The sequence below is a fragment of the Eleutherodactylus coqui genome, chromosome 6, assembly GCF_035609145.1.
Source record: "Eleutherodactylus coqui strain aEleCoq1 chromosome 6, aEleCoq1.hap1, whole genome shotgun sequence".
Classification (NCBI taxonomy): domain Eukaryota; kingdom Metazoa; phylum Chordata; class Amphibia; order Anura; family Eleutherodactylidae; genus Eleutherodactylus; species Eleutherodactylus coqui.
The window spans coordinates 195,499,570-195,513,796 of NC_089842.1; the positions used below are offsets into that span (position 1 = coordinate 195,499,570).

Sequence of the window (14,227 nt, forward strand, 5' to 3'; positions counted from 1 at the left end):
CTCATTCTAAATGGTCTGACATTGATTTGCAGGAATGCTGCCATCCAATAGATGGCGCTGAAGAGGTATTTGCATATATTTCCCAGAGGATCATGCGTGGCCTTTATAAGTCTCCTCACTCACCTTCGAGCTGCTCTCCTTAAGGAGAGATGTTACCTTCCCAACCCATTCTAAACTCAGAAATGTAACAAAGAAATAATGCATCATGGGGCATAATCCACCTGGAAGACAATGGTACAGACATCTGAAGAGAATAATGTCATTATGATACAGGAAATACCAGAAATTAAAGAAGTAATGATAGATTATTTATCATCACCCTTTAAACTGATCTCTTAAAATACTGAACATCTGTCAATATTGGTGCATAGGAAAAGTAGTCGCACTTTTTGTATAAAAACGGGCCTATCAAAAAGCTAAAACTGGGATGTAATAGGTCACTATTAGAAATGTCGCTACTTTTCCCTTGCATCAGTTCTTTTAACCCCTTAAGGACCAGGGTGTTTCGGTCCTAAAGGACCAGACACTTTTTAGGGATTTTACCCACGCAGAGTTTTTTTTTGCCCAACTTTATTTGCTTTCAGCTACCAAAAGCTTTTTTTCCCATGGCATATAGAGCTAATTCTTATTTTGTTTTTACTGACTCTCCCCCCCCCCCCCCCCCCTTTTAAGAGAAGAAAAAAAAAACTATTTTTCAAATTTATTGTCGTTTATTTTGAGAATTTGTGTATTTATACTAAAACAGATGACAGAAATGGGTTCCTTAATTTGGTTTGGACGTTTTGATATATCATTTGTATAGTAACAGTTTACAGGGCACTTATAGCGATAGTTTTGGTGGTTGTCAGGTGAGTCATTTTTAGATAGATAGATAGATAGATATCTATGATCTATTTATTTTTGTTACAATTTTTTTTTTAAAACATCTTTATCCCCCATGACGTCATATAAGACCTCTAGGGTTTTTAATTCACAGTTTTCCACTGTAGCTGGAGCATCCATAGGAGCCCCAATTACAGGGCAAAACACCCCACAGTAGCTACTAACAGAGCTGATCAGGGGCTGCTGAGACCCTGCAGCTCTGACATGCTAGGGGGCACCTATCGAAAACGTGATTGCCAGGTCGAATAGGAGAAGTAACACTTCCGCTTTCTCTCCGTACTACCTAGCGTTCCTTTAAAAACCGCTTCTTCCTTCTTCTCTGGGTCCTCAGCTGTGTTTGACAGCCGAAGACGTGACCTGCTTCTGCTTGATTGCAGGAGCTTTAATCCCGCATCGTACTGTTGCTATCGGCCAGTATTAAAGCCCAGGACCAAGCATCGTAAATTTACTGCGCTTGGTCCTTATAGTGTTAAAATACTCAACATCTGTCAATATTGATATGAAGGGAAAGTAGTTGAACTTTTTGTATTAAAAAAAGGGCCTATAGAAAAGTGAAAACGGGTATGTGATAGGTCGCTATTGGCAATGGCGCTACTTTTCCCGTTTCTCTTAAAATCTCCCACAGTATGTAGAGTTATTTCTTACTGCTGTATTTTCTTTGTGTTGTTTAGGTGTCCTCCTCGCACTTTCCTACCAGCTTTATGCAAGATCTTTCTGGATGAGAGTGCCCCCGACAATGTGCTTGAGGTCACCGCCCGCGCTATAACGTATTACCTAGATGTATCTGCTGAATGTACCAGGCGCATTGTGGGCGTTGAAGGAGCCATAAAAGCACTGTGCAATCGACTTGTGGTAGTAGAGCTCAACAATCGTACAAGTCGGGATTTAGCTGAGCAGTGTGTGAAGGTGAGAGGCACTACCATTTCATATGGAATGATTTCCCTTTATGTAGTGCAAGTGTATTCTGCAGAGCTGTACAGAGATTGTCACTATGTACATCAGCCGCTCTCCCTGGTGGGGCTCAGAATGTAACGTTTCTATCTCAGACACCTATGCACTGGCCCAATGCTGCTCTATCTTCTGACACTCACATCTACTGTACAGCATGGACTTAAAAAGAAATTTGCTTGTGCACTAATTTACAATTCTTGTTCTCTCCAGGTGCTGGAACTGATCTGTACGCGTGAATCAGGAGCGGTATTTGAAGCAGGTGGCTTGAATTGTGTCCTTACTTTCATTAGAGACAGCGGCCATTTAGTTCACAAGGATACTCTGCATTCGGCTATGGCAGTGGTGTCACGACTATGTGGAAAAATGGAGCCCCAAGATGCGTCTTTAGAGACCTGTGTTGAGTCTCTCTCTAGCCTTCTTAAGCATGAAGATCATCAGGTGAGGTTTGCATTTTGTCTTGAGATGGATTGTAGGAAGCAAATAATATTGCAAACATATTCATACCTCCTTCTATAAATCCCCTGTAGGTGTCCGATGGTGCACTGCGCTGTTTTGCTTCTCTGGCAGATAGGTTTACACGCCGAGGTGTTGATCCAGCACCATTGGCGCAGCATGGACTGACCGAAGAACTGTTATCTCGGATGGCAGCAGCCGGTGGAACTGTTTCAGGACCGTCCGCTGCTTGCAAACCTGGACGTGGTACCAGTGGTGGCCCTTCAACTTCAGGAGACTCGAAAATCAGCAACCAAGTCTCCACAATCGTCAGCCTACTGTCAACACTGTGCCGTGGATCACCTGTTGTTACACATGTATGCATTAGTGATGAGGCTTGTAGTGCTTAAAGATTTTTCTTTACGTTTTTAGGTTCTTTTTGAATAAATGCATTTATTTTTATAGGATCTGCTCCGGGCTGAGTTATTAGATTCAATGGAGAGTGCTTTACTAGGGGATGAAAGATGTGTTCTTGACACCATGCGACTTGTAGACTTGCTTCTGGTGCTGCTGTTCGAAGGCCGCAAGGCCTTGCCTAAATCTAGTGCTGGGTCCACTGGTCGCATCCCAGGTTTGAGAAGACTAGACAGCTCTGGAGAGCGCTCCCATCGTCAGCTTATTGATTGCATTCGTAGCAAGGATACAGATGCACTTATAGATGCAATTGACACAGGAGGTAAGCGTTTGAAGAGCTGGGTTTTTAAGAGGATTTCAATATGTACTGTACTTATTTCCCATGCAGACGGGATGACAGTCACCTAAACGACTGCACAAGCGCTAACGTCCGTTCTAAGGTCGTTAGCATTCTATGTGAAGTGCTGATTGGGGGGCGCTTACTCGCAGCGAAAATACCCGGTGTTCTTTATGCTGACTGAAAGTCAGCAATAAGATGTGAACGAATAGTAACACAAGGCGATTATCGCTCAATTTCATTTGTTTGATTGAATTTTGAGTGATAATCGTCCCGTGTAAATGAGCCTTAAAGTAGAGGCGGCCATAGCTTTTGTAAATCATGTGCCTTACTTATCACCAGAAAGTAAGGACACCTACTGATGATTGCTGCGTAGGTAGATAAATTGGTAAGAGGAGTTGTAGATGATGGCTTATTGTATAGATCTATAATTTTTAAAGGTACCCTTCACAGATGAGCACCCTTTAAACTTCACTTTTAATAATTTAAAACTAAAACCTACGAGCCATACAAAAGATAAACCTGACGTATAAACGAACAAAAGGTATCCCTTCCGGGTCAGTAACCAGGGTCACTCAAAATGAGCCTCTACAGTTGCCCACTCATTGGGGGATCCAATAATAGATACATAAAGTCAGGCTATAGGAGTCTCCCAGTAGGATGAACACCCCAGGAGGTAGTGTTCTACTCCTATCTAGAGTGCCCAATATAGATAGGGCCAATTATATCACCATGCACTATAAGAGAATAGATAGGTGCATTAATTAGATGGAATCAGTTCTGATGCATCTAGCATGGTAGATATAAGGGATCTCCATAACCCACATTCTTACGTCCTCTTCCTGCCTGTCAACCGAGTGCCTAGCTGAGCCACTAAAAAAAGGAACCACCCAACGTTAGGGCAATAAGCTGATACTTCCAGAATTCGATGACTCTAGAAGAAACGGTTCTTTATCTAGGATCTTACATGATTCTTAGAATTGAATCTGATGAGCAACATAAATGGTTCAAGACATTTCAGTCAGATATCAGACCTCATCACGAACCTTTATAGATCTTAAGTTAAGTGCTAATAATGACCGACCACTAGATTAGATGTACTACAGAGACATCTCCTCTAAGGTAACCAAATAAATTAAGCTGCTTGCATACATAGATCTCACTATGTGATGAACTATGCTAGAGTAACCCTAGGCCCAATCGCTCCACGTCACCAAACTAGAGCCCAGAGCCCATTCCTCCCTAGCCCAAGAAGAGCACCAAATTCAAAATAAAGTGGCAGTGAGGACAGCCCTGATGGTGGACAGCCTGTTGGAGTAATAATGTAATTTTAAAGAGAATTTGAAAATGATTTGCTTGTTTGTTGAATAATGTGATTGTGTTCTTGCCTTTCTTCAGCATTCGAAGTGAATTTCATGGACGATGTTGGGCAGACCCTTTTGAATTGGGCATCAGCTTTTGGCACTCAGGAGATGGTCAGTTTGTACTATGATAAGTGATATACCTTAGAGATGTTTAACTGCATGTTACAATGCGGGGTTTCTTCTAGGTGGAATTCTTATGTGAACGAGGCGCCGATGTCAACAGAGGTCAGAGGTCATCGTCTTTACATTATGCTGCTTGCTTTGGGAGACCTCAGGTGGCAAAGGTAGGGAGCTGTGAAAGCGAAACTTGTCGATTCAGCTCTGGACTGAACCCATCTCAGGGAATTGGGTCATTGGATTGACACAGCTTTAGGAAAGTCTTCCGCTATAGTCAGAATTTTCAATGGGCAGATTAAAGCTACATAATGCAGGGCAATTCAAAAACAATGGTGCGAAAGTAAAGCTGATTTATTCATACATGAATTGACATACAACAGGCAGAATGTCATGAAATAATAGAACTCAAATTTTTAATTCACCTTACAAATGTTTGAAGACGGCGCCATTGGTAACACAGCAGATGTCAAGTTGGTAATTCATTTCTGCCCAGACACGTCCCGGCATATCATGTGTTATCAATTCGACTCCAACGGAAATGCGTTGTTTTAACTTGTCTTTGTTCCATGGTATCGATCATCTGTAAGGTGCCTTAACAACTTGAAGTGGTGCTCTAAATTTTAATGATGTTCTTGCTGCTGTACACTGACATGCCAAAAGTCATGGGACATGAATGACTATCGTGTAGGACCCCCTTTAGTCCGTTGAAGTGCTGCAACTCGTCATTGGCATTGATTCCACAAGTGGACGGAAGACGTCTGAAGGGATGTTGATCTGTGCTGTCTGGAGAACTACCTATAGCTCCGTGGTTTTTTTTTAGTGCAAGATCTCTGGTACGTAGGGACCTTTCCACCACATCCCATAAAAGTTGGATTGGTCTCAAGTTAGGCGAACTTGTATGTCACACCATTTGTAGGAACATTTCAGAATGCTCCTCAAGCCAGTTCAGGATAGCTTTGGCCCATTGGCACAGAACTCATCCTGCTGGAACATCATTGGATGCTACATGAAGTCAGTGAATGGCTACAACTGAACACCAGGCTGTGAAACGTAGTGAATACCGGTCAATGGCTTGTTTAGGCAGACCAGTGAACCCAACCCATGCCATGAGAGAACACACCGTACACCAGTATGGAACCACCACCAGCCTGCACAATGACTTGTTGACTACTGGGGTCTGTGCCATACACAAACCCTACCATTGGTCCAAAACAATTGGTACCGTGACTAATCGGACCACGCCACATATTGCCAGTCTTCTGGGATCCAGTTAGCAACCTTACAGGCACAGATGAAGTGCTGTGTCCGGTGTTGTGGTAACAGAATCACTGTAGTGGGTCTACTACTCCCATACCGCATGGAAGCTACAGAACGCTGCGCTGATATGCACATGAAATCTGCACTGAATGTGGATGTGATTGCTGGAGCCACTTGTCTATTCGCACAGACAATACTAGAGTTCCAGCCAAACACTGCTTGCAATCATTAAGCACCTGTTGGCAGCCCCTGCACTGCTCACTGTGGGTGGTAATGCATTCTACAATTGTTTCCTGGTACACATATAACACTGTGGATCGAGAACTGTTAAAAACCTGCGCAACTTCAGAAATGGAATGTCCTATCCGTCTGGCACCCACTATCACGCCTCTTTTGAACTCCGATAATTCATGTTGCCTTACCATGAGCACGCTGGCTGGTGTTCAGACTCCCAAGCTGTCTGCTGAGTAAATGCTACTTCAAAATCAATTTATACACTGTTATCCCATGACTTTTGGCATGTCAGTGTTTGTGTCTTTTCATGCATAAATAAATCAGCTTTAGGCTCCCTATAGATGAGCCGTTTTTCGTTTGCACGAGCGAGTGATGTCACCGCTAGCTTATTTGCTCTCGTGCAGTCTGTTTAGACAGGTAGATTCATTGTTGACTCATTTAATGAATGTGAACAAGTAATGTTTAAATGGAACAAGCACGAGAGTTCGCTTGCCTTTAGTCTGAACAATTATTGTTCACTTTTCGCTCATTTGAACATTAATCTTTCCATCTAAAGCAACTTGACTCTGTCACCACTTTTCTAAAGTCACCCTGTACAGGTGATATCCTTCCCGACTTTGTGATCTCCTATTGCCTCAGTGTTATCCGGTGAGATCACCGGCAAGCAGATGAAGAGGAGGCAAAATATTATGTGTTCATGCCAGATGTCTTGCTATATGATTACATTGCTGAATAGGTATATTGAATCACATGGTTCACAACTCTCAGAATGATTTTCATACCCGAAATATCATGTAAAAATTTTTTTATGATGTTTCATAAATTTTAATAGCAGGGCAGCTAGCACGTGTTCATTTATAAACCAGTAACTGTGTTCTGAAAAGTCTATTCATTTATATTGCATTTTTATGCGTTTCTTGTTGTCCTTCCAGACCCTTTTACGCCATGGAGCCAATCCAGACCTACGTGATGAGGATGGAAAGACTCCACTGGACAAAGCACGGGAGCGTGGGCACAGCGAAGTGGTCGCCATCTTACAGTCTCCAGGTGTGCAGTTTATTTTCCAGTGCTTATATAGTGTCAACATATCCTAAAATTTTGTACACAAAAAATAAGGTTGTCTATTATGTATCAGTCATTTGGATACATATGTATAGTCTTGGATGAATGGGGTTGATGTGCTTTTCCTTTTATTGTTTCTTTTTTTTTTTTTTTGTTACATAATATGTCCCCCATGAGGTCATGGAATACCTTCTGAAGAATAGTCACACTTTATCATTGTTTTATTTTACAGTTTTCCACTGTATCATTTGGAACCTTTTTTAGTCTGTCTCCGGGTAATCTGTACTGCGGATGAACCCCGCGGCTCGCCTTCAGGCATACGCACTACAGATTCTTTTTTCAAACTTTTCTTTTTTTCCTGCGTCATCGCAAGGTGACGACACGGAATCCGCGACCTCTCTGCAGTGTTCGTTGACTTCAATAGAAGCTATCTGTGTGGAATCCGCGAAAAAATGGAGCATGCTGCGGTTTTTGTTTTTTTTCACCGACGCTTGGGGAAACCGCAGTTGGTTTCCGCAAGTGTGGATAAATAATCGATCTCCCATAGGATGCTATGGGTGCTGTTTGTTGCAGATCCGCAGTGCAGACGCCCGCTGCGGATTCCAAAGCAGAGATATACACCTTTGGGCAGAAGCCTTTACAGGGAAAAACTGACTCCTGTTGTGACACTTGTTACTGGCAGAGTTTGGTTCTGCTGAGACTCAGCAACTTTGCCATGCTGGGAAGGAACCTGGAGATCATGTGATCACCGGGTCCAGTAGTGACATCAGCATTGCTGCTGCCTCTGTTCACTAAGTAACACTCACATAAACCACTTCAGCCTTCTCCTGCAGGAGCTGCAACCCTTTCCTATGCAATTTCCCTGTCACTTGCACACTCCGCAGCTCTTATTTATTTTTGGTGGGAAAGCACATTGTGGATTTATTGAAATTGCTCAATAAAAACACACAAAAATTATTATTTTTTTTACAAACAAGTGTCGGCCGTCATCGGAACGCTGTCCTGCATTCTGTTAGATATATATGGAGAACAGCTTCCAACATCGGAGCGCTGTCCTGCATACTATTAATGTCTCGGCCCTCGTCCGACATCAGACCTATGCAGGGAAATCTTAATGTCGGACGAGGGCCAACGCTGCATTGGAAAGGGTAAAGCAACCATGCCAAAAAACATCACTGTAGACTCAGGACTTGTGTCACCTGACATTGGAAGACAATGGGCGGTTATCAAGGTGTAAATGAAAGAGGTCTCACTACCTATTCTTGTATGTTTCAGGAGATTGGATGTGTCCTGTTAACAAAGGAGATGAAAAGAAGAAAAAAGACTCCAATAGAGAGGAAGAAGAGTGTAATGAGCCGAAGGGGGACCCAGAAATGGCTCCAATATACTTGAAGAGGCTGCTGCCTGTTTTTGCGCAAACTTTCCAGCAGACTATGCTTCCATCAATTAGGTAGGATTTGTTTTTATGTAGTCTATACGGCAATCATCACTTATGCATCTCTGTTGATTTTACAGTGAACCTTGTAATTATGTACGCGTTTGGTTTCTTCACATGGTATGCCTATACTTTTTTTAAAAAAAAAACATCTTAACACTTATTTGACTTTTCTGTTGTGCTTTGTTATTTAACCTGTGGATACTTTTTGTCCAGAAGCAAATAGTCTTGTTGGTACGAGATATTTTCCTTCTTACAGGAAAGCCAGCCTTGCTCTTATCCGAAAGATGATTCATTTCTGCTCTGAAGCACTGCTGAAAGAAGTTTGTGATTCGGATGCCGGGCACAATCTTCCCACTGTCCTCGTGGAGATTACCGCTACTGTTTTGGATCAGGAGGTGAGTTTTTAAAGATCTTCCTGCTTTTTTTATTTGGTAGGATTCTGTACTTTTATCAGGGCTGTATAAGAAAGGGTTGCCTATGATTTTATGCGCATTTCTTTGTGTTTTTAGGATGATGACGATGGTCACCTTCTAGCACTGCAGATCATCCGAGACCTAGTGGATAAAGGTGACGATCTCTTTCTAGACCAGCTAGCAAGACTTGGTGTTATTAGTAAAGTGTCAACTTTAGCTGGACCTACCTCTGATGATGAGAATGAGGAAGACCCCAAACCAGAAAAGGTGAGTAGGACAGCCCTTAGGAATCAGTCATTGCATTAGATTTGTTACATAAGTTTGCTTTATGCCCTATTGGGGTACATGAAGGCAGTATTGATAGGTTCTCAATTAGGGTTCTCCTCTATTATCCCTGTGTAGCTAGTCTGGTGGAAGGTCTGTCTCGTGGAATTGGTTCTCCGAAACAGATAATCTCTTTTTATAATTTTTTCTTAATAATGAGTATTATGTGCAAGATTAATTTTGCCGTTGCTATCTCTAGGAGGATGAACCGCAGGAAGATGCCAAAGAATTGCAGCAGGGCAGGCCTTATCACTGGCGGGACTGGTCTGTTATTAGAGGAAGGGATTGCTTGTACATCTGGAGCGATGCAGCAGCATTAGAATTGTCCAATGGCAGCAATGGCTGGTTTCGCTTCATCTTAGATGGGAAACTTGCAACCATGTATTCAAGTGGCAGTCCAGAAGGAGGCTCTGACAGTTCAGGTAGGTAATAGAGATAAGCGAGCGCACTCGCTAAGGCAAACTACTCGAGCGAGTAGTGCCTTATGCGAGTACCTGCCCGCTCGTCTCAAAAGTTTCGGGTGCTGGCGGGGGAGAGCTGTGAGTTGCGGGGGGGGGGGGGGGGGGGGAGAGAGAGTGCTGTTTCTCCCCGCTCTCCCCCGCCAGCACCCGAATCTTTTGAGATCAGCGGGCAGGTACTCGCATAAGGCACTACTCGCTCGAGTAGTTTGCCTTAGTGAGTACGCTCACTCATCTCTAGTAGGTACTAAATTTCCCCTTTCTTTATGTTTTTAGCTCTTAGTGCACATTTCAACATAATTTCTTTACTTTTCCTTTTTCTGCATAGAAAGCAGAAGCGAGTTTTTGGAGAAATTGCAGAGAGCTCGTGGCCAAGTTAAACCCTCCACTTCCAGCCAACCTATTCTATCTGTTCCTGGACCAGGTAAGCTGACTGTGGGCAACTGGTCCCTCACTTGCTTGAAAGATGGAGAAATTGCCATTCACAACTCTGATGGACAACAGGCAACCATACTGAAAGAAGATCTACCCGGCTTTGTGTTTGAGTCCAATAGGGGAACCAAGCACTCTTTTACTGCAGAGACCTCATTAGGTAAGTGCAAAGTGGTTTTCTGTGCTGTAAGTACTTTTTTTTTAAATTAAGCTATGTATATGTTATCTACGATTACTGCTAATACAGTCACTGGTTGCTGTTTTTTGATACTGAAAAATACTATTTTATTAAGTAATTGAAAAAAATTGAATAGATAGCATACAATATACATATGTAAAATAAGCAAGCATTAGGCTGGGTTCACACAGGGCGGATTCCCGTGGGAAATCTCGCGGTTTGGCCGCAGCAAAAGTGGTTTGGCCGCTTTGAAGCGGCCCGGCCGCTTGCTTTTCCGTTGCGGCCGGCGCTCCCATAGAGGAGAGCGCGACCGCGACAAAAATAAACAACAACAAAAAAGTAAATAGACATGCTGCATCTTTTGAAACCGCGGCTGCGGTTTCAACCGGATTTACCGCAGCGGATTAGCCGTCCCGTGTGGACGAGATTTCTGAGAAATCTCATCCACATGGCTGGCTAATCCCGAGATTAGCGGCCGCGGGCGGATCTGCTGCGGCAAATCCGCCCTGTGTGAACCCAGCCTTAGGGAACTCTATTTCAGAAATTTTCATTGGTGGGAGTCCGGTTGCTGAGATCTCCAACAATCGCTGAAACTAAGAAAGCATTGTGCTGAGCGCTTTTGGTGGTGACATCTGCATTCGGACCCCTGCTGAACAAAACGTCTAACATGTTACCATGGAATATCTAAAGTTTTCTAAATTGACAGTTTCACTTTAAAACAATTGTATAGGAGATCAGCAAAATGGCCACCGGTTGCTGCCTGTGAGAAACCCGTCCTCGAGTCTTATGAATCATTCTATTCTGTTTGTTCTGAAACCATTATCAACAGCGCTGCTTTTTGTCAGTGAATGAGAGCATTTGACTTTACGGGTGTGATCACACGTCACTGATTTGCTTCAGATTATCAGGCAGATCTTAAGCAGATTTCACCCATTTAATTCAATTTAAATTGAAGAGGTAAAATCTGCTGCAGATCTGCAACAAAATCTGCAGCAAATTAGTGATGTGTGAATACAGCCTTAGAGAGAAACTGTTCAATTGGTACTCTGTTTTTATTTGTCCAGAACAGTTGAGGAATTTCTCTATGTAGTGGCCGGCGCTTGTAACTGCAGGCACAGCTTGTGTTGATTTCAATGAGAGCCGTGCCTGCAGTTACAAGCGCTGACCACTACACAGAGGTTGTCGCGGAGGCTTCCGCTCTGACCTCTGTGTATCTGCGGCACTGACAGCGAGCACACAATCAGATGATCGGTCGGGGTCCCAAACGACAGACCCTAGCTGATCGACCTGCGGATAGCTCATCAACAGTATTTTGATGGTGGTTTTCTGTGAGTTCCAAGGACATATTTTACACCCTTTTCATAAATGTAGCCTATTTCTTATCAGAGTTGTAATATGTTGTTGCCAAGAAAATACCCTGCAAGCTACGAAAAAATTACCAATATAGGATAACTTAAATTAAAAAATTTTCCCCTTGTGTTTCAGGTTCCGAATTTGTTACTGGTTGGACGGGAAAGAGAGGTAGAAAGTTAAAGTCCAAGTTAGAGAAAACAAAGCAAAAGGTATGTAATGGTAGATTTATATGGGGCAACTGTCTCCTAAACGAGCGCACGAGCAGGTGACGTCGCCGCTATTTGGTTCGCGCTCGGGCAGAACATTTAGACAAGCAAATCATCGCTGAGAATCGCTTGCTTCTTGCTAACTTCTCGCTCAGTGCTTCACATTCTAAGAATGGGAAACATTTAGACGCAGCAAGAAGTGAGCGAACAAGCAATGCTTTTTATGCTGGTTGAAACTGAGCGACAACTGAAAAGTAAATGAATGGTGCATGATGGCTTTGCATTTAGACATAACAATTATCTCGCATTTTCTTCGCTTGAACGAATTTTGTGTTACGATAATCATTACGTATAAATGGCCCTTAAGCTGTTAACCCTTTCCAATCCAATGTCGGGGCCTGCCCCGACATCATCATTTCCCTGCACAGCTCCGATGTCGGGGCAGGCCCGACCCTGCAGTGCAGGACTGCATCTGCACCCGATCATCAGACACATCGGGTGCAGATACACTCCTGCACTGGTCCTCATCGAAGACCCCCGAGGAGAAGCCAGAAAGGGTTTTTAACCCTTTCTGCCTTCTCCTTTACACATTACATAGCGCTCAATTAGCGCTATGTAATGCACGGAGATTCCGGCCGGCGATCATGGGACTGCCGGTGTCACCTGACCCCCAGCGGTCACATGAACGCCGAGCCGGGAGCCTGCACCGTGGGGGGGCCTGCTTACCTGTCCGGCGTCTTCCGCATTCTCCCTTCTGTCTCCCGGCTCGGCAATAATGTGACTGCTGGGTGCCACCTGACCCCAGTGGTCACATGATCACCGAGCCGGGAGGCAGAGGGAGAATGCGGAAGACACCGGACAGGTAAGCAGGCCTCCCCCCCCCCCCCACGGTGCAGTGAGCACCTGCACCCTCCTGAACTCTGTCAGTTCAGGAGGTTGCAGGGAAATGTATTTTTTTCTCATCCATTCTCACCAGCTCCAATTTATTTAGAGCTGGGGAGAATGGATAAGAAAAAATAATTGGATTGAAAAGGGTTAATTGTGTGTGTTTCTCTGACTGACAGCACTAAATCTTGTCCACTACTGACACTGTTTCACATCACAGGTACGAACAATGGCGAGGGACTTGTATGATGATCATTTCAAAGCGGTGGAAAGCATGCCACGTGGTGTGGTGGTCACTCTGCGCAATATTGCCACACAGTTGGAGTCTTCATGGGAGCTTCATACAAACAGACAGGTCTGTACAAACCTACTGTAATATATATAACATCACTTATGGAGACTTGTCTTCAAGTTTTAGAAAATCTGTGACTAGTAGTTTTAAACTGCCACACAGAATCTTAAGGCTACACCCACACATGATGAGTTGTTGGGGGTTCCTTGCCCAAAAACTGCAACACAAACCTCATTTACACATTGCAGACAAAGCCCATGCAGATTTAACCCCTTTTAAGCTCCCTGCACACGGGCGGAAATTCCACGGCGGGATTTCCCGCAGAATTTCTGCCCGTGCCTGCCTGCATAGGATTGCATTACAAAACGCAATCCTATGCAGACGGACGCGATTTGTCCGCGTGAAAATACATGCAGAAAACAAATCGCGGCATGTTCTATTTCTGTGCGGGTGTCGCAGAGGCCCGCACAGAAATGTCACTCCCAGAGCACCAGCCGGCACATCACAGAGCCAGAGCCACGGGAGCAGGTGAGAGCTGCACTGGTCCCTGCAGGGATGCGGGTCGGATTCTGCTGCTAGAATTCTCGCAGGGGATCCAACCCGGCAGTCTGCAGGCGGCCTTATTCTGAGAAGTCTAATCTGATGCAAAATTGGCATTATAAATCTGCGTCCTATTTCATACAGGTTTTTAAGGGTGGTGCTGAAAAATTCCGCAGTGTGTAAACGCTAACTTATTGATAATTTTTTTTCCCCCCTGTATTTCAGTGTATTGAAGGTGAGAATACGTGGAGAGATCTAATGAAAACTGCTCTGGAAAACTTGATTGTGCTGCTGAAGGATGAAACTACCATCTCTCCTTATGAAATGTGCAGCAGTGGTTTAGTGCAGGCTTTGCTCACTGTGCTTAACAATGTACGTATTTCTGGAGTTATATATAATATTTGTCTGCTTTTCAGATGATTAGGGTAGCATACTTTGTTTAACAGTGTGGCAATTCACAGGCATTTGCAAACTTACTATGCTAACTTGGCTCATTTTATGTGTCATAGATCATTTGTTTATTCATTATAAGGATGCATTTCTGAGGGGAAAAAAATCTTGTTTTCTGGGGAATGAACCGTGCATTGATGAAACCGACGTAGTCACCTGCAGGTGTTTGTTCTATAGTCAATAGCAATACCCCAAATTATTAGGAATC

General features: G+C 43.7%; 1 protein-coding gene across 3 annotated transcripts in view; it reads left to right on the forward strand.

Annotated features, from left to right (window-relative positions):
• Positions 1–14,227, forward strand: part of HECTD1 (HECT domain E3 ubiquitin protein ligase 1) — a 62,079-nt gene that overhangs the window by 19,015 nt on the left and 28,837 nt on the right. For all 3 annotated transcript variants that reach the window (XM_066608564.1, XM_066608566.1, XM_066608565.1), the window contains exons 3-17: positions 1,554–1,788; positions 2,044–2,271; positions 2,361–2,642; positions 2,731–3,001; positions 4,415–4,491; positions 4,566–4,664; positions 6,921–7,035; positions 8,326–8,500; positions 8,745–8,883; positions 8,998–9,168; positions 9,425–9,647; positions 10,012–10,275; positions 11,779–11,855; positions 12,958–13,092; positions 13,795–13,941. In XM_066608564.1, the coding sequence (XP_066464661.1) occupies positions 1,554–1,788; positions 2,044–2,271; positions 2,361–2,642; positions 2,731–3,001; positions 4,415–4,491; positions 4,566–4,664; positions 6,921–7,035; positions 8,326–8,500; positions 8,745–8,883; positions 8,998–9,168; positions 9,425–9,647; positions 10,012–10,275; positions 11,779–11,855; positions 12,958–13,092; positions 13,795–13,941 (2,638 nt within the window). The remainder of the gene's footprint in view (positions 1–1,553; positions 1,789–2,043; positions 2,272–2,360; positions 2,643–2,730; positions 3,002–4,414; positions 4,492–4,565; positions 4,665–6,920; positions 7,036–8,325; positions 8,501–8,744; positions 8,884–8,997; positions 9,169–9,424; positions 9,648–10,011; positions 10,276–11,778; positions 11,856–12,957; positions 13,093–13,794; positions 13,942–14,227) is intronic.